General features: G+C 35.1%; 1 protein-coding gene across 1 annotated transcript; it reads right to left on the bottom strand.

Moving 5' to 3' along the window:
* Positions 1–4,971: 4,971 nt before the first annotated feature.
* LOC107601385 (calcium/calmodulin-dependent 3',5'-cyclic nucleotide phosphodiesterase 1A-like) lies at positions 4,972–8,875 on the bottom strand. Its single transcript, XM_016293551.1, has 4 exons — positions 8,797–8,875; positions 7,719–7,833; positions 7,446–7,633; positions 4,972–5,514 (listed from the first exon to the last, which is right to left on the bottom strand). The coding sequence occupies exons 1-4, from the start codon at positions 8,816–8,818 to the stop codon at positions 5,264–5,266; spliced, it is 576 nt and encodes a 191-aa protein (XP_016149037.1). The 5' UTR covers positions 8,819–8,875; the 3' UTR covers positions 4,972–5,263.
* Positions 8,876–19,833: the final 10,958 nt, after the last annotated feature.

Here is a 19,833-nt window from a genome sequence, read left to right as displayed (position 1 = left end):
CTTTAATGTAGTTGTATTTCATCATGAGTTGTAATATGAAAGCGAAAGAAAACTCGTGCTCCGCAGATGATTTAGCAATACATGGGGAGGATTGCGAAGCCAATCACATCCTGCCACATTATTTTTGATCACTTCATGTGGAAAGAGCTCGGGCTTTGATGTAACTTTCTCTGACAGAAGCAATATTTTTGTAGGAATATGGCTGTTTTGTATGCAGACGTGACTCTGAAGTCCCACACGGCTGTTGTACAGCCCACCGGCTCCCTGACATGAGTATCTGAAAAGTGGGCATTATACATGGAGTTAAAGCTTGATTCTGTACATGCCAACATGATTAGAGTATTTTAGATCTTCTGCAACACACATATACACACACATTTTTCCCCCCAAAAAATAATCAGCCTGCATTAATGTGTTCTAATACTGTCAGAAAGAGTTGTTTTTATGAAATGACAGGGCAATTTTATTTTTTGTTTGTTTGAGTAAATTTGTGAAACATGTATTTCCAAAAATATATTGTATGAATTACAAAACGTACATTTCAACATCTCATTGTTGACTTTAGTAGCATAATTATAAAGAAAGGCTAAACAATTATAGGCAAATCTCACAAAAACTGTTAAGAAATGTAGGTACATTTCAACCAAAAAATCTAATGTAGTTTTTATTTTTTTTGTGTGCATGATTTCATTTTCATTATAATGAAAATCCCCTTTATAATTCGTATTAATGCAAGAAAAAGTGAAACTGTATAATACATCTGTACATTTCTAAGTTTCTGTTTCTAAGCCTTGTTTATTGTTTAATTGTGCTCGATTGAAATGAAAATATCAACGCAAAAAAAAAAAAATATGGTTCTTGTTTCTTCAAGAAATGAATCGTTATAAAACAATTCTTTAGATCAATTTAATCTGAAAGGCATTGAGGAGTTGATTTCAAAAGATATTCTATAGGTGTTTCTGTCATCCCTGACTGATAAATGAAATGCAGTATTCTGTTTTTGAAGCTTTTCGGTTTAATAAACTTTAAATAAACGTACTTTCTACAATTTAACAGACACTGATCTCGAATGTGCTTTTCAAAATGCGTGTGAGTGTGAAAGCAGCAGTGTTACATCAGACCTTAAAAGAGATACAAATGACAAAAATCTTATTTTGGGTGGTTTATGTCATATATACTGAAAAAAAAAAGATCAGTATTTTCACATAAAGTTATAAAACATGATACAGTGATTTGGTAGCACATGTTTAGTACCTCATGAATGTTCTGAGATTCTGAAGAACAGTGTAATGCACAACGGCTGCGTTCAGAAAAGCATACTATTACTGTTTCTCAGTATACAGTATGTATACAGGGCACAGTATACATGGAATACCCAAATGATTTACCACATTTGCCAAATTGCTTGATTTGACCCCTTCATTTCCAGTGTATCATGAAACTAATGCAATATTAGCAATTTCTAACATTAGACTAAAACTTTTTAACACTAAACAGAGCATATTCCTTTAAACTGTTACATAATGCATTCTGTTTCACAATTTAAACACTATATACTGCACAGTATTCGGTGAGTAGTAAGCTAGTATTCCATCCGAACACAGCCAATGTATGTAACATTTATTTAGACACTGCTATGTACTATAATACTGTATGGATTTAAAGGGACACAGTTTTGTTCATTTGGAGAATGTGGTTTGTTCAAATGAAATAATGCCCCTTTGAGGACATGCACTTCTACCGTTAAAAAATCGGCTCATGATTTAATAGGCGGCATGTTCTACTAAAATTTTACAGCTGCACACTATACGTGTCATGCGACAATAAAAGAAATGCTCTTTATGGATTGTTCTGGAAATTGGAGGGAATAACATTCATAAGTCCACAGAGACATGTCATGCCAGAATGAAGTATAATTTTCCAGCCTTTCTGTCCTAATGTGCAGCAGAGAGCCGGTAAGCATGACCGTATCGAGAATAAAATACTGAAACTAATTATGGTGCAAAGTGTAACTGCATAATCTTTAATAAATAATGACAGTCTACAAACAAAAAAAAAAAAAAGAGAGAAAAGAAAAACATTTTACAAAAAAATAAAATAAAATAATAATTGGCCAAACAGGAATAAAAGTAATATTTTTGTAGGAATATGGCTGTTTTGTATGCAGACGTGACTCTGAAGTCCCACACGGCTGTTGTACAGCCCACCGGCTCCCTGACATGAGTATCTGAAAAGTGGGCATTATACATGGAGTTAAAGCTTGATTCTGTACATGCTAACATGATTAGAGTATTTTAGATCTTCTGCAACACACATATACACACACATTTTTTCCCCCAAAAAATAATCAGCCTGCATTAATGTGTTCTAATACTGTCAGAAAGAGTTGTTTTTATGAAATGACAGGGCAATTTTATTTTTTGTTTGTTTGAGTAAATTTGTGAAACATGTATTTCCAAAAATATATTGTATGAATTACAAAACGTACATTTCAACATCTCATTGTTGACTTTAGTAGCATAATTATAAAGAAAGGCTAAACAATTATAGGCAAATCTCACAAAAACTGTTAAGAAATGTAGGTACATTTCAACCAAAAAATCTAATGTAGTTTTTATTTTTTTTGTGTGCATGATTTCATTTTCATTATAATGAAAATCCCCTTTATAATTCGTATTAATGCAAGAAAAAGTGAAACTGTATAATACATCTGTACATTTCTAAGTTTCTGTTTCTAAGCCTTGTTTATTGTTTAATTGTGCTCGATTGAAATGAAAATATCAACGCAAAAAAAAAAAAATATGGTTCTTGTTTCTTCAAGAAATGAATCGTTATAAAACAATTCTTTAGATCAATTTAATCTGAAAGGCATTGAGGAGTTGATTTCAAAAGATATTCTATAGGTGTTTCTGTCATCCCTGACTGATAAATGAAATGCAGTATTCTGTTTTTGAAGCTTTTCGGTTTAATAAACTTTAAATAAACGTACTTTCTACAATTTAACAGACACTGATCTCGAATGTGCTTTTCAAAATGCGTGTGAGTGTGAAAGCAGCAGTGTTACATCAGACCTTAAAAGAGATACAAATGACAAAAATCTTATTTTGGGTGGTTTATGTCATATATACTGAAAAAAAAAAGATCAGTATTTTCACATAAAGTTATAAAACATGATACAGTGATTTGGTAGCACATGTTTAGTACCTCATGAATGTTCTGAGATTCTGAAGAACAGTGTAATGCACAACGGCTGCGTTCAGAAAAGCATACTATTACTGTTTCTCAGTATACAGTATGTATACAGGGCACAGTATACATGGAATACCCAAATGATTTACCACATTTGCCAAATTGCTTGATTTGACCCCTTCATTTCCAGTGTATCATGAAACTAATGCAATATTAGCAATTTCTAACATTAGACTAAAACTTTTTAACACTAAACAGAGCATATTCCTTTAAACTGTTACATAATGCATTCTGTTTCACAATTTAAACACTATATACTGCACAGTATTCGGTGAGTAGTAAGCTAGTATTCCATCCGAACACAGCCAATGTATGTAACATTTATTTAGACACTGCTATGTACTATAATACTGTATGGATTTAAAGGGACACAGTTTTGTTCATTTGGAGAATGTGGTTTGTTCAAATGAAATAATGCCCCTTTGAGGACATGCACTTCTACCGTTAAAAAATCGGCTCATGATTTAATAGGCGGCATGTTCTACTAAAATTTTACAGCTGCACACTATACGTGTCATGCGACAATAAAAGAAATGCTCTTTATGGATTGTTCTGGAAATTGGAGGGAATAACATTCATAAGTCCACAGAGACATGTCATGCCAGAATGAAGTATAATTTTCCAGCCTTTCTGTCCTAATGTGCAGCAGAGAGCCGGTAAGCATGACCGTATCGAGAATAAAATACTGAAACTAATTATGGTGCAAAGTGTAACTGCATAATCTTTAATAAATAATGACAGTCTACAAACAAAAAAAAAAAAAAGAGAGAAAAGAAAAACATTTTACAAAAAAATAAAATAAAATAATAATTGGCCAAACAGGAATAAAGCTCAGGAAGCAAATAGGTAGCGTTGCGTTTCACAGGGATTAAAGTGTTTCGTCGCTACGACAGATTTCCTTCAGTTCATAAAGACTTGCTTCATTCCTGAATGATTCAGCCGTTCGAACAAATCAATTGAATGAATGATTCAGTGATAAAATCAGTGACTTGCCGCCACCTGCTCGCGGATTTAGTTTCATTTTTAGCCTATAATTTCAGTTATTTAAATCATTTCATATTTCTGTATTCAAAATTGTATATTTAAAACATTAATCTCTACATGAATTTATGAATTTAATTGCACTCATGCCACCTCTGAGCCTCATTAAATGTCAGGAAATGGACCTACAAGCAAATTTCATCTTCTTCTGTGCCACCTCTGTAGTATAAATTAATTAATACTAATTTCATATGATTGGTAACGTCTCGGTTACGTATGTAACCCTCGTTACCTGAAAGAGGGAACGAATCCCCAATTCGTCGGTCATCCGACGTGACGTCGCGAGTGACCGACTGAAGGGGAACTTATTTGTCTTTTTCTACTTATTATATTGTTTTAAATAGAAATGTTAACATTTTTGAATTTGACAGATGAAAATGTTGCCATTATGAAGGTAAAAAGAAAATACTCCTGTATGTCACTTTAAGGAGTCAAATGTCACCTCGTATTAGGAAGGGAAATTTTTTATCAGAATTTTTGATTATTGATCAAAAGGTGCTCCTAAATTTTTTAATTAGGAGGACAAGCGCTCCTGACTGAAATTATCTGCTAAAAATTAAACTAAACCCGCCAGCAGGTGGCGGCAAGTCACTGATTTGATCACTGAATCATTCATTCAATTGATTCGTGCGAACAGCTGAATCATTCAGGAATGAAGCAAGTGACTGTTTTTATGAACTGACGGAAATCCATCGTAGCGATGAAAAACACTTTAACCCCTGGTTTCAGGGACTCGCTAAATCCTCCTCAAGGGGACGATAGAGGTCTGTCTCCAGCAATAACACAGTCGCAATGACAACACTGCACACTACCATCTCTACGATGTGCTGCGTGGACATTCTGCGCATCCGTCTGCACAATTAGCCCTCTGAGCCCGAGAGTATAATAGCATTACAATACAATGAGGACAATGCTATGGACATCATCCTGTTTCTGATTAAAAACATTCAGGCTTGGCACCGTCCGTGGGACGTCAGGCGCTTTTGCCGTTCCAAGGCAGAGTTTCTGAGCTGTTGCCTGGTCCCTCTGTTGGGGACTGGGAACTCTGGTCCAGAGAGTCCTGGGAAGAGTGAGTGGAGTCCGTATTGTTCAGTTCGTTCAGGGACTTTGACTCCAAGTCGTGACTCCCTCTGGCTGGACTGCTGCAGGACAGTGTGACTTGTGTGTTTCTCATGGGCTCCTCTTCCAGGTCTGACATTCTCTCGTGTTGTTTGTTGGCCAACTCTGGGAAGAGACAGGAAGTGAGATCAGCTATAGGACAGTATGTTATCCTGGGCACTATATCTCAACAAACACAAATGATGGGTCACTATTCAATAGGGGGAAAAATGGTGGAAAAAACATTTTCACTCAGAAATTACAATTACATTTCAAGAATAATGACAGAATCAGCAAGTAACACTGAAATGAACAGGGAATTTTGAAGCAGAAAGACAAACAATATTTTTTTTTTATTTTTTTTACAGTGTAACAAGCAAAGGGGTCATGTGTCTGTGGAAGAGTTGTTATATTTTGAAAGAATGCAATAGAAGTTAAGTTCAAGAATTTGTGGCATAATGCTAATTAGAGCTGCAAAACGATTAAAGGTGGGGTAAGCGATTTCTGGTAGCCAATGTTGACATTTGAAATCACCGAAACAAACACGCCCCTACCCCAAAAGGGTCTCGCCCCTATTTTGATAGCTCTGCCCCACACATACTTACACAACCCAGGCAACTATTAGTTCTGTGAAACAAAGCAAAACCTATGTTACACCATGTCTACACCGGACGCGAGTGGTGCAGTGTGACAAAATACTATAGAACTCATTATAATCAGTGATGCTGTCTACATCATAGATATATATACATATCTATGGTCTACACTGGATGCAGTGTGGCACGATACGACAAATCCCCGACAGAAAACTGCTGCTGCGTTCTATTCATGACGTATTGACACAAATTTCTAATGATTTTCAACAGTCGCTTTGTCGTGTCCAGTGTACTAGACAGACTTTAGCTGTTGCGGAGCAGACACGGTGTTACTCACCTATCGAGAAGAAACAAAGCAACCTCGGCGTCCGATTGCAGGCCTTCCGCTCCTTGAGTTCTCTCCAGCACTGGAAAGCTGATCCGATATTTACATGGGTCCTACTTCTTGCCTTAAGCCTTCTTTTGTTCCGCAGACGTTTTCCTCTTTTGTTTTTTTATCCGCCATCTCTATCTTTCTGTCGCTCGGCTCGCTAATGTCCGTCATGTGCACTGAACTCTCTCTCCTCCACATCATGAGTAGACATGCCCCTTACTGCTGATTAGCTACAAGTTTGTTTTGCTAGTCGGCCCGAATCAGTTTTATAAAGCATTTTTGAAAAATCACTTACCCCACCTTTAACCACGATTACTCGCATTCAAAATAAAAGTTGATGTTTACATACTATGTGTGTGTGTACTGTGTATATTTATTGTGTATATATAAATACTAGTGCTGTCAAACGATTAATCACATACAAAATAAACGTTTTTGTTTGCATAATATAAGTGTGTGTTCTGTGTATATTTATTATGTATATATAATACACACACATACAGTAATTTGAAAATATTTACGTCTATATTTATATTCATATAATTGATATTATAAATAAATATATTTAATATATAAACATAAATTTTTTTTCTGAAATATATACATGCATGTGTGTGTATTTATATATACATAATAAATATACACAGTACACATACATATATTATGTAAACAGCAACTTTTGACTTTTTTGTCTGGTTACAGTGGCTTAAATAAAAACTAAAACAAAACAAAATAAAATAATATAAAATAAAATATAAAATAAAATTTAAAAATTGGCACATAAGCTAACAAAGTCTTTTTTCAATTTTTGAAAACTATACATAAGTCATAAAACAATGTGTATTTTAATATTTAATAATAAAATAAAATATATACTTTTATACAAAATTAAATAAAATATAAATACAAATATTTTATTGTTTTATTTTATTTATTATTTTATTAACATTTTACAATTTTATTTAAATGTAAATATATTTGGAGGCAATTTATTTTATTTAATAAAATAAAAAAATATATATTTGATGTATTATGTATTTATTTTGTTAGTGAATAGGGGATAGAAACACAATCAGATGTGTGCAGACCTTGAACAGACAGCTCTTTCCAGCGCTCCTTGTTGTTCTGGATGATCTCAGAGAGCAGGTGTCGGACTCGTTTCAGGTCGATGCCGCCCAGTGAGTAATCTGTAGTGCCTCCCTGCTCATCAGTCGAACCCCGACCGCTGTGTCTCTGTACTGCCTCCACCACCGCAGCCGAGCCCCGACCCGTCAAACTGCACCGCAACAGCAGATTACACACAGATTATCATCTCTCAATCAAACACCTTTACCATGATGAACACATGACCATCACCTCACCTTGACCTGCGGACACCCCCAGATTTGACAGCTTCCTCTATGAGAGGACTAATGATCTTCTCTGTGGTGTCGACCAGAACAGAGAACGTGGGCTCGACGATGAAATCGATGAACCCTTTGAAGAAAAAAATGGTATTTGTTTAGAAACCTTTGTTAATTATTTACCAGCTAGAAACTCATTAGCAATAATGGCTTTTTGATCCAATCAAGACGCCTTTAGTTATTGTGTCATTAAATCAAAACACATTTATTTTATGAGCTCCATTAAATATTACAAGAGAGCTTGTAATTGCCTCAGCAGCCTCTTGATGGCAGCAAAGAGCTGAGCATGACGGCACTAAAGGCACGTCTGTATGGATATGTTCACAACAGAATAGTAAAATATTGTTCTCTCATATTAGTCTCTTATACTGTAATATTTCTACAGTATTATAATATGTATACTGTGCACAAATATGCACATTTTGCATAGAATACATTGATGTTAATTAGTGGCATCGTTATCATCTTGCAAAAAAGTTATTTAGCATTTCTAACTTTATATATAACTATATATAACTTTTTTATTTTATTGTTTACTTTTGTTGTTGTTTTTATTATCATTCTGTAAATGACAATTTCCAAATTTAAAAAAAATCTAAACAAAATATATAAAAGCACAAGAAAACATAAAAAAATACAGGGAGATAAAAAACAATATATTATTCATTTTACAAAGATACAAATCTGTATCAGTTGCTCTGTCTTGACCAATACTGTTCAAATTTAAAAAAATAATTTCATATTTCAATATTCTTTAAAAAAAACATAATACCTGTTTATTCAAATTTATACAACGTTGAATCAAAATATTTCTTACTAAAGGTAGATTTTGTAATGTCTATTCAATGCTTTTTCTCAACTAAAACAACCTTAAATTATCTTTTGTATAGGATCATTTCTCAGCTAAAATTGTGATTAATTTGTGATCAATTTGATTAATTAATCGGCACATAATATAATTAATTAGATTAAAAATGTAATCGCTTAATCGCGTGTGTGTGTGTGTGCGTGTGTGTGTTTGTTAGCTCTACTGTACCTATCTGAGACTGGGCAATCATGGTAGCTTTCCGGTCACACAGTGGAGAGAACGGCAGCCCTAGTTCTGCCTCCTTGTCACCCTGCAGGGACAATAAAAGAATCAGAAAGAATTACTCACTTGCATTGATTCAGAGTCCTGTGAATAGTCTAATAAAACTTTCCTCTTCCGTCTTTGTGCTTGAGAAGCATAGCAGACAGAGACATCATGTACCCGTGATTTCTGAGCCAATGGGATTCTGAGTGCAACTTCCAAAACAAACTCAGAATACAAATGGATCCTGGTTAAGTTCAGTTGCAACTTTTCATGGTTATACATTTTTCTATTCTATTCTATTGTGATTAATATGTCTTCATTAAACGTATGTACACTTACACACACACACACACACACACACACACACACACACACACACACACACACACAGACACCACCTAAACCCAAACACAGGCCATATGTGTCGCTTGCATTTATATTGTAATCATGAGGCTCTGTGTGTGTGAATTTAGAATCTGTCGTCACCATGCTTGTGAAAGGGGTAAGAAGGGATGAGAGCTGACACAATGGTGAAAAACAAAGAAAGAGCACAGATGGAAAATGTCAGACGACTCATATCAGATGTATATCACATATACATCTCCTGTTAGAGGGAAAAAACATGCATGCTTTGGAGATGATGTCAACTTTGGTTAAAACTTTGGTTTAGAAAAAAGTGTGATTCCAAAAGGATGAAATCATAATATATTAAGAGAAATACTTTGTACCATGTCGTTTCAAACCTGTATGAGTTTCTTTCTTCCACTGAATGCAAACAGAAAGATTATTTGATGAGCTTGTTACTCTTTTCTATGCAGTCACAAAGAATGGAGTCTGAAGATTTTAAGCTTCAAAAATGAAGCAAAAGAACGTCTCAGGTTACTTATGTAACCATGGTTCCCTGAGTAGAGAACGAGACACTGCGTCCTCTAGGGGTCGCTATGGGGAAACCTAGAGGATGCAGTTCGAAGTTCCCATGAAAGGGAACGTCTCAGGTTACTTCTGTAACCATGGTTCCCTGAGTAGGGAACGAGACACTGCGTCCTCTAGGTTTCCCCATAGAGACCCCTAGAGGACGCAGTTCGAAGTTCCCATGAAAGGGAACTATAAACATATTATAAAACTAGTTAATTTAACTCATGTATTATATTTCAAGTCTTTTGACGACAAATTATAGCTTTTTGTCAGTAGAATGGATTGTAATTTAAGTTGCTATTCACTGAACCATCATTTCTTTTTTGTGAATAAATCTTTACATTGATCATTCAATCTGGTTCATAAGACTGAATCACTGAATCAGACTTGATCAGTTACAGAGAACTCCTCAATTCAATGATTCTGAACTGATTCAGTGATTGGACTGAACTGATTTATTGATCAAAAGTGAATGACGACTTACATTTCAGTCTTTTCTCACACAAAGTAACATGCTTTCAAAAGACTTTAAATGAAATGCATAAGTAATATGCAGTAAGCTACAGATATGATTTTTGTTAAAGCAATAAGCCCCAAGAAGCCGTGGTTTACAGTGAATTTATAACAGCTAAGGGGCGTTGTTGTCTAAAAACCCCCTTAGCTGTTATAAATTCACTGTAAACCATGGCTTCACGGGGCTTATTGCTTTTATAAAACGGTTATTCCATATACGTAGTAAGGTTTCACAGAATAAAACAGAGCAAATAAAGTGTAATGATATAAATAAAAACAGTATTCTTAACAGTTGTGGTTCCAACAAAGTGGTTGCAGAGCAACACACAGAAGAAAACAAAGGTGTATGATTGTAGTGTAATTTACAACAGCTTCGAACGCGGCTCAACCAATCAGAATCAAGGACCGGAACTATCCGTTTATAAAATGATTTTTTTTTTCTTTTAGAAGTTTGAACGCCTCAGTTCTTATTCATTGTAACTGCATAAAAAAGGACACAAATACATATACGGTTTGAAAGGACATAAGGGTAAGTACAATTTTATTCAGTGGCAGCATGGTAGTTTCCCTATGGTGTATGAGTCAGTATCCCAGGTAAACAATGTGTTTAATATCCCAGTTTTGGTGTGTGTCTGGTTTTCAAGTCTCGCATACCCTGAAGCGGCTGATCAGGTCATATCTGGTGAGCAGTTCATACACCAGGAACTTCAGAGCGTGTTCACTACTCGCCTCTTGAAGCGTGAAGACGTCAAATGACCATTTATCAACATCCTGAAAAAGAGGAAGACTCCTATGAATTGGTGGCAGATACAGTATAAAAGTTTAAGGAAACAAACTAAAGCCATGTTATAGTCTACTATAGTAAAGATAATCTGTACCTTTAGAGCTGTAATTGCATACCCTGAAGCGGCTGATCAGGTCATATCTGGTGAGTAGTTCATACACCAGGAACTTCAGAGCGTGTTCACTACTTGCCTCTTGAAGCGTGAAGACGTCAAATGACCATTTATCAACATCCTGAAAAAGAGGAAGACTCCTATGAATTGGTGGCAGATACAGTATAAAAGTTTAAGGAAACAAACTAAAGCCATGTTATAGTCTACTATAGTAAAGATAATCTGTACCTTTAGAGCTGTAATTACAGATGGTGGATAGGTCAACCCTGCCATGTTGGATGTTCTTCTGTACATTCTGCAAACACACACAAACCATCATAAATCTTTTTTCCTATGGCCGTTTTAAACGAGACACATTTTAGTACAGATAGTTTTTGTGAACAAATCAAAATGTAATGCCAGATTATCACATGTGAAAATTGCATTTGGTTAGCTGACATTGAATACTTTTTGGAAGTCCTCCGGTGTTACTGCATACTCCATCTAAAACTATTTTAAAAAGCTCATTCTTTTATGCATGCAAATGATCTGTCACACCATGTAAAATGAACCAGTACAGGCTAAAGATGATTAAAGTGGTTAGAAACTTAAAATAAACATTTTCTTGTTTTACATTCATATAAACATTAACCTAATTCTTGATGTTGATTTAAAAAGGGTCTGAAAGAGGTTTAAAAAACTGACATGAATTATGTTTATGTTATCAAAATTATGATTTTTTTTAATGCAAAAAAAAGTCTTTCCACTATGACTTTAGTTAAGTGAATCTCAGAGAACCCTTTAAGCTTATACTGTAAGTGACATTATACAAGACCATTCAATTGTTAATCACAATCAGGAGGGTTTTATTAGGGTCTGGAGAATAAATGGAGCTTCACCGAAGTGTTTAAGAGATGAGGACGGAGGAGAGGATATTACCTACAGGGATAAAACTGCAGAAACAACACTGGACTTTTTGGATTTTGACAGCGGCAATAAATTCAGATGTGATACATCTACATGTGGTTGACTGAACCTTCACAGAACTTTATTCCCCTGCAGAAGTACATTCAATTTGGAATCAAAGCAAAGAATATGCAGGACATAACACTAAAACTTTCCTTTTTAATCAGGCTGGAAAAGCACTTAAAACGTCATGTTACTTCTCACAGTCCAAAATAATAGTACATAGTGATCAAATTCAGTTCCAGCGTTCTTATTAACTTGGCTCTCGCTGATAAATCACAATAATGGAAAATGAACAGGTTCACACTATGCAGAACATTTTTTTTTTTATATATATAAATTAATATCAACTAAATATCTCTTAATATCAACTACATCATTCCAACTTTAATTCTGATGGTAATTATATACCCTGGACAGACCCTGGACCACAAAACCAGTCTTAAGTCACTGGGGTATATTTGTAGTAATAGGCAAAAATACAGCGTATGGGTCAAAATTATTGATTTTTCTATTATGCCAAAAAATCATTAGGGTATTAATTAAAGATCATGTTCCATGAAGATATTTTGTAAATTTCCTACTGATTTTTGAATAATTTTTGATTAGCAATATATGCATTGCTAAGAACTTCATTTGGACAACTTTAAAGGTGATTTTCTCAATATTTAGATTTTTTTGCACCATTAGATTCCAGATTTTCAAATAGTTGTATCTCAGCCAAATATTGTCCTATCCTAACAAACCATACATCAATGGAAAGCTACATATACAAAAAAAATATACACTGTATATGTTCGATCATTATAACATTATTGTCATATTTTATTAAATATCAAATGAGAATAAAATACAAAATAATATATAAATTAGAGTATGTTATATTATTCTTAAATAAAATATTATATTATAATAAACTTAAATTAAACCCCTAATGTAAGCTTCCTTACTGAGAAATTAGCTATTTGTTGGAAATTAAAACAAACAAATGTGAACAAACAAATTATAATTAATAAAGTTTTAATGCTTAATAGACATTCAATGCATATTTCTGAATTTCTGAGTTTGATGTAGCCTTTTTTCCCCTCAAAATAACAATGTTTTTTTCTCGTATGAGCAGCCCTAACATGCATTCGATATCACACAGCACCCGGTGATCAGCACTTCAAGCTCAACAGGTGTCTATGACATTCTGAATGAGTTTCCATGGAAATGAGGAGCTCTGCCCATGTAAGAGGGAGGCGGTTTGTGCGTATTACTCAGACGTGAGGTTACATGCCACAGAGAGGACGGCTGCGATGTAAATGGAATGAATCGAGACATTCCTTCTCAGTTACTGGAAAAGATTATGCAGAACAAGCCCTTAAGTGTGTCTTACGTGTCAGTAATCTTGGTAGACATTTTCCCAGTTAGCGAGAAAAAACAGGCAGGTCTGTGAAATGGGACTGTCTGTATGATTTAAACTCACTTAGAGGCCGCACGTAAAATGGTCAAACAAAGGCTCTGTCCCAAAACCTAGTGCAGCCTACCTAGACCGCTTCCTTTAAAGGAAATACCTTGGTCAAGATAGGGAGAGAGCACTCATACCATTTATATGTGTTGCACCCTTCCCATGGTCTCCATCAAAGTAAAAAACAGAGAAAGAGAGAGAACCAATCAGCTATTATTGTCTAGAAGAAAACTAGATGCATCCTTAAATGGGAAGGGAAGCGTTTTACTCTCAAACAACTGAGAATGCATTTGAATTTGAATAAAATTACAGATTCAAATATAAAACATATTTTTTAATGTTTTTATTATTGTCTCTTATGCTGTCTTATATTAAGTAAAATCAGTAATATTGTGAAATGTCATTACAATTTAAAATAACTTCTATTGTATTTTCAATCAAAAATAAAAATATTCAATTGAAAATATCAAAGCTGAATTTTCAGTATCATTACTCCATTCTTCTGTGTCACATGATCCTTCTGAAATTTGCTGCTTCAGAAATATTTCTTATTATTACCAATGTCAAAACTGTTGTCCTGCTTAATATTTTTGTGGAAACTGTGCAGTTTGTTCAGCTTTCTTAAATGAATAAAAATTTCAAAAGAACAGCATTTATTTGAGCAATGCAAAATTTGTATCACTTGTGATCAATTTAACTTTATCTTGTTGAATTAAAGTATTCATTTCTTTAAAAAAAAATGAAGATCAAAAATGAAGATCAAGGAAAATCAAGAGCGATTAATCGGGTGTGTTAACTAAGAGAGACATGCAAAATATGCAGAGCGGGCGTGAGGCGCGAGGACTTGGATTGGGCTACATCATGTGTCATTCACCAGTGAGAAAACTTTAAAAGTACTACAGTACGGTTGGAAGGGAGGAAGATCAGGTTGTTGATGTTTGTCTGCCATACTCGCTCTGTCTGCACAGCGTGTGTGAACGTGCTCGTGCTGTATCCTGTCTGCGTGAACCGGGTGCGCAGAGGTATGCTAATACATACCTTGACAGGCAGGTAGGAAAGCCAATTAAAACGCTCGGACTGAGCGTTTTGATTGGACGAACATTTCTTGGTCCTACCTTGGTCCTCTTGGTCCTTCCACAGAATATATAAATACAGATAAATGCATTTAGACCACTTAACTTAATGATTGCTATCTTTCAACCAGCATAACAAAACATGTTTCTGAAGACAATCACTTATTGCACCTTTAACTAAAACTAAAACCATGAAACATTTTCGCTTGAAATAAAATAACTGCTTTTTTTTATGACATTTTGTTTCAAAATAATTTAGCATATCAATAAAATCATTAGTACAATAATTTTGCTTTGACAATTTACCTAAAATCTTGGAATGTGTTATATTAAACTTATAATGAGCACAGGAAAGAAATAAATCTTTTGGTTAGCACATACTTCCAATATTTCCTTTTGTGTTACTTCATTATTTTGATGACTTTTTTTTCTTCTAATAATAAAGAAATAAGTGTGTCCTTTTAACTGCTAGTGTAAGAGAACAAAAATGCAAATACTTTTATTTTGCATTTTTCCTCATTTAATTCACCATTTTTAATATATTATTTATAAAATAACATTTGCAAAAACTGATTTCAGAAAGTCTTGGTATTCAGTCTGTCTCTTTTTTGATTTAATGACAACAGCACTGATGCTGACATGTACAAAGCCTGATGATCATGTGCTCCAGCAGAGTTCAAAATAACATCTTGTGCTTTAATGGAAGAAAAAAACAACATAATCAAATCCTATTTTGTGGTCTCAAACTTTTGAACCCCTCTGTATATGACATTTTATATGACACAAATGCAACGGGATGCAGAGCCTTGAGTGCATCACCCTCCCTCTGGTCCCCGCACAACAGCTGTTGTGCTTATCAGCATTCACATGAAGCCTGTAAGAGTGTTTAACATTGAGAACAGCAAAAGAGCAGAACCTCCGACATGCGCTGCTCGCTCAGATGATATATTAAATGTACTCGTGCCAGTGTACTCTCACTCCTCTGATGTTTGCTCACATTATATTTGCCAGACACTTTTATCCAAAGTTTATTCAAAGTATGCATTTTAGGATTCTACAACACGACTTACTGAATACTGTGCAAAATATACTTTATATTGCCTGCTATTTGCCATAATAGTGCATGTGAAATATGTGAATATGTATAATATGTGTAATATAATATGTGTATGCATCATGCAACAGTATGCATCATGCAACTTTGTTTAAAAACATCTTAACTTTTGGCAATCTGGTCAGAAAGTAAGCCAAGAAAGAGTTAATCATTCATAAAATACAAAAAAAGCATTCAAATTTGTTATGTATCACACATTTTAGCAAATGTAGTAGGTCACTGGGGCATCACATGCAGATTTCTGCATATTATGCACATCATGCATGCTATATACTGCAGAAATACTCAAATAAATATACTAGTTTACAATACAGAGCATAAAACCTCCTTAAATATGATAAAAAAAACACTAAGTCATCTGGTCATTATTGGAAAATAAACCCTGACAGGGTGATCAGAACACAAAGCAGAGGGGTCTTGCATCACTCTGAAGGGTATATTTTGCGATAATCACTGATTGTATGCTTGTTTTCAACATACACAATATAGCCACTCATAAATTAACTTATTGCTTAATAAAAGAAAAGAAGAAAGTATAATGACTAATAGTGTAATTATGTGTCCGTTTGTTTTTGTGTTTTTTTTTCTAAAGACCTAAGATGCAAATTAGCCTGTGCTACAATCTCCATGCATAATCTTTCAGCTAAGAATACAAATAAACACATAATAATATAAAACAAATGTTTTACATGACATATTCACTATGGAGAGTGCTATATGAAGCAGTAAAACTAAAACTAAACTATTAAAAACTGTAAAACTACAAAAAAAGTTTTTGTTGATTAAAAGCTGAAATAAAACTTAAATAAAAAATGCAATTAAATTAAATTAATGAAAATGAGCAACTTGGCAACTAACTGAAATAAAATAAGTATAAGTACTAAAATGACAAACAAAACCTGAAATAAAAAGAAACTGAAGCAATATAGAAATATAAAAAAATTACAAAAGCATATAAGAAAATTACTAAAACTTTAACTAAAATTAAAATGAAGACTACACAAATATAAAAATAAAACCTAAATCAAAATAAAAAAAATTAAAATACTAAAATTATACCAATATGTCTGCTACCAATAAAATAGCTGTTGTTTAAAAGAAGTTACTGACAGTTTAGCTGCAATCTTAAATAATTTTTATGGTAAGCGGATACTGACCATCGTAAAACTCTGAAAGTGATTCAACGGCGCCAGAGCCATTATATGACGGGCTTACGAGGCACATGTGCCATCTTCTCTGGTTTAGTGGCCGTTAAACAGAAATATCTGACAAAACAAAACAACTGACCAATTAGAATCAAGTATCCCAGAGAGCTGTGTGAATATGACTGCAAACCTAGCTGAAAAACACAACAGATGAAGTATGACGGGCTGACAGACCCATCCTGTCGAGTGGTTTCAGAGCACAGCCACTTAGACTGACTGTATTTTTGGAGACTTTGCCGTGGCCCCTGACACAGTCTACCGGGGAGGGTCTTCAGACCCATATGGAAATGAAAATAAGCATCTAAAAGAGGCCTGCCTGGAAATAGACAGTTTTACTTCAATAGCAGGCCTCCCAGAAGCAAAAACACAGTAAAGAGACCTGTATCGTCCTCTTTTAGCTGCATCTGGACTCTTCGGCCCATGCAGTAACATGCTGCTCCATCTGAAATGTTCCTCAGGGACCCGTTCAAATCCATCCCCACCCCTTTCCTAAGTCCCCTTTTTCCAAATCTAGACCCACCGAGGATTTTCATAGCTCGCAGTGTACCCGCCCAGGTCAGATTAGGGATTGCAAAACAAAACAAACCCTGGAAGTTTGCTTTGACTTTTTCAAGAAGTGCTCCTCAGAGCCAGCTCGTTCTCTGAGGGTGCATGAGAAAGCCCTGGAGAAAGGGCGAGGGGGATGTTTCTCGTCGTCACTAGCAGCGGCCCAGTGAGACGCTGGCACAGGCAGTCGGCAGGCCATCATGCCCCAGTCACACAAGTACAGAGGAAGGTCAACCTCAAACATTTTCCCATGAGCTTGCTGTGCCATTCTACACGCAAAAGTCCTAAACTCAGAGCCACTGCCGTCACTGACGGTCCCTTGGGGATCCGGCGAGGGCTCTGCGATGGAAAGGGGAAAAAAAAACCCCGTGCTGCCAGCCTCTCAGACAACTCTACATTCCTCACCCCGCCAAGATGGCACCCATAGGACCACTCACTGACCTGAGAATAATCAGAGAGGTGGGGAAGAGCGTGTGATGAATCCAGTGACGCAAACCAGCTCTTTTTAAGTACGAAAAATTGCATGCATAATGTGCACAAGCCGTCCGCAAGCTGTTTCCCGCCCCATTTATTCTGACAAATAAATGGAAGTGTTCTCTGATGTCACAAATATCCCGCTGCTAACTTTTTGGTTCCAAAAAAGTCCCCTCGGCAACAGGGAAAATATTGTCACTAATTGTCCTCCCTGGACGCCAACACTGCTTACCAAACGTATTTATAGACAGATTGTGAACACAGGCGAAGATTTGGAAGAAAGTGGATCGTCATCATGCTTTAGTCCACTTTTTTTTTCAATTAACCTAGAGATACTAGTTAACTAACTACTGACTGAGTTATGAATTTGAATATGGGTTTATTACAGTAATAGCATACAATTAAAAGGCTTATGAAATAAATTAAAAGAACATAAAACCAAACTAAGGTAACACTTTATTTTAAGCAGGCCTTGTTACATGTTACATGTACTTACTATTATAATAACAATAAATTATGCATAATTACATGCAAGTAACCCTAAGACAAACCCTAACCCTTATCATATAAGTACATATAGTTAATTAATATTACTCAGTACTTAAATATATAATTACACTGCAACAAGGACACCTTAAAATAAAGTGTAACCCAAACTAAAATATGAATTCAATCACTGAGTCATTAAAATATGTATTTAATAATAATAATTAGAGGTGCTCTGATCAGGGTGTTTGAGGCCGATTACCGATCGCCGATCACAGAAAGCAGTATCTGCCGATACCGATCACCGATACTGATCTTTTTAAAGCCTTCTTTTTATAATTTGTAACTATTTTATAGTGATACTCCAATCAGGATTTTTAGACATTTATTCACACTGGAGTCCGCTACTGATCCGTGGCAGTTTACCACAAACACAACATTTATCCATTATTTTGATTTCAAATCCAAACACTGTCACTGAAAATGCCTTTTCAGCATTGCAATTCTTTTTTTACACAGTACAGTAATACAATCTTTCACAGACATACTATACATTATTCAATGCTTTTTACTTTTGCATTTACTTCTAGATTTATATATTAAGTTGCTCAAGCAAGTGACAAAACAATTAAACCACTTTTCTTACATTATCACAAACTTACTATTGACAGAAATAGTCAGCTCTACTGCCTTTCCTTTTGCATTAACATCTTTATTACAAGCAATCCTGCGGTTCATAAAGAACTTTGTTTTCTTACCTCCACGAGTGCCATCTATTATTGCCTTGTTTATCTAAAAGTGCTCTTTCCCTTTAGACCTAGCCAAAAATCCATGTTCATATTTACTGCAAACAATGCACTGTTACTTTAATTCAGCACGTGCAGCGCAGCAAACATAGACTAGGTGCGGAAACAATCTCTGCACTGCAGCAGATGCACTGCTACTGAAACGCACTGCTGGACCGCAACCATGTGCAGTGAACGCTTTAATCCATTAACTTGAGCGTGGAAAAAATACGCACCACATACGCACTGCAAATGGAGTATTTGTGAACCTGACATTATGAGTGTGCATGAGCACACAGTCTTCAGAACACTGGCAAGAATTAAAAAGTAATGCAATTTATAAACTTTCGTGACGATGTGACACTGCCTCGATTGTGCAAGTGACAATTCCTGTGTCAACTGTGCAGCGTGCAGCTCGCTTATAGACAGACACAATGTAGTGATTTGAAGCCATTTGTATTTTGAGAGAGAAAGAGAGAGTGCGCGCTGTGATTCACTCACGCTGTTTGTGAAATTATGTCTCACACAAGGTTTTCAAATGACTTTATAAGTTATTTAATGAAAAAATATGAAGGTGAGTACCTCACCTTCAGCATTAT

The sequence above is a fragment of the Sinocyclocheilus grahami genome, unplaced genomic scaffold (assembly GCF_001515645.1).
Source record: "Sinocyclocheilus grahami isolate Dianchi unplaced genomic scaffold, SAMN03320097.WGS_v1.1 scaffold304.1, whole genome shotgun sequence".
Lineage (NCBI taxonomy): Eukaryota > Metazoa > Chordata > Actinopteri > Cypriniformes > Cyprinidae > Sinocyclocheilus > Sinocyclocheilus grahami.
This window is presented reverse-complemented; position numbering and strand designations above follow the sequence as displayed.

Bases quoted from the DNA above. Each gene is read 5' to 3' on its own strand.
- LOC107601385 (XM_016293551.1), bottom strand. From the start codon at position 8,818: ATGATTGCCCAGTCTCAGATAG. The intron at 7,634-7,718 runs GTGAGGTGATGG...GTTGCGGTGCAG, and splicing joins GGGGGTGTCCGCAGGTCAAG to TTTGACGGGTCGGGGCTCGG. The intron at 5,515-7,445 runs GTCTGCACACAT...GTCTCTTCCCAG, and splicing joins GAAAGAGCTGTCTGTTCAAG to AGTTGGCCAACAAACAACAC.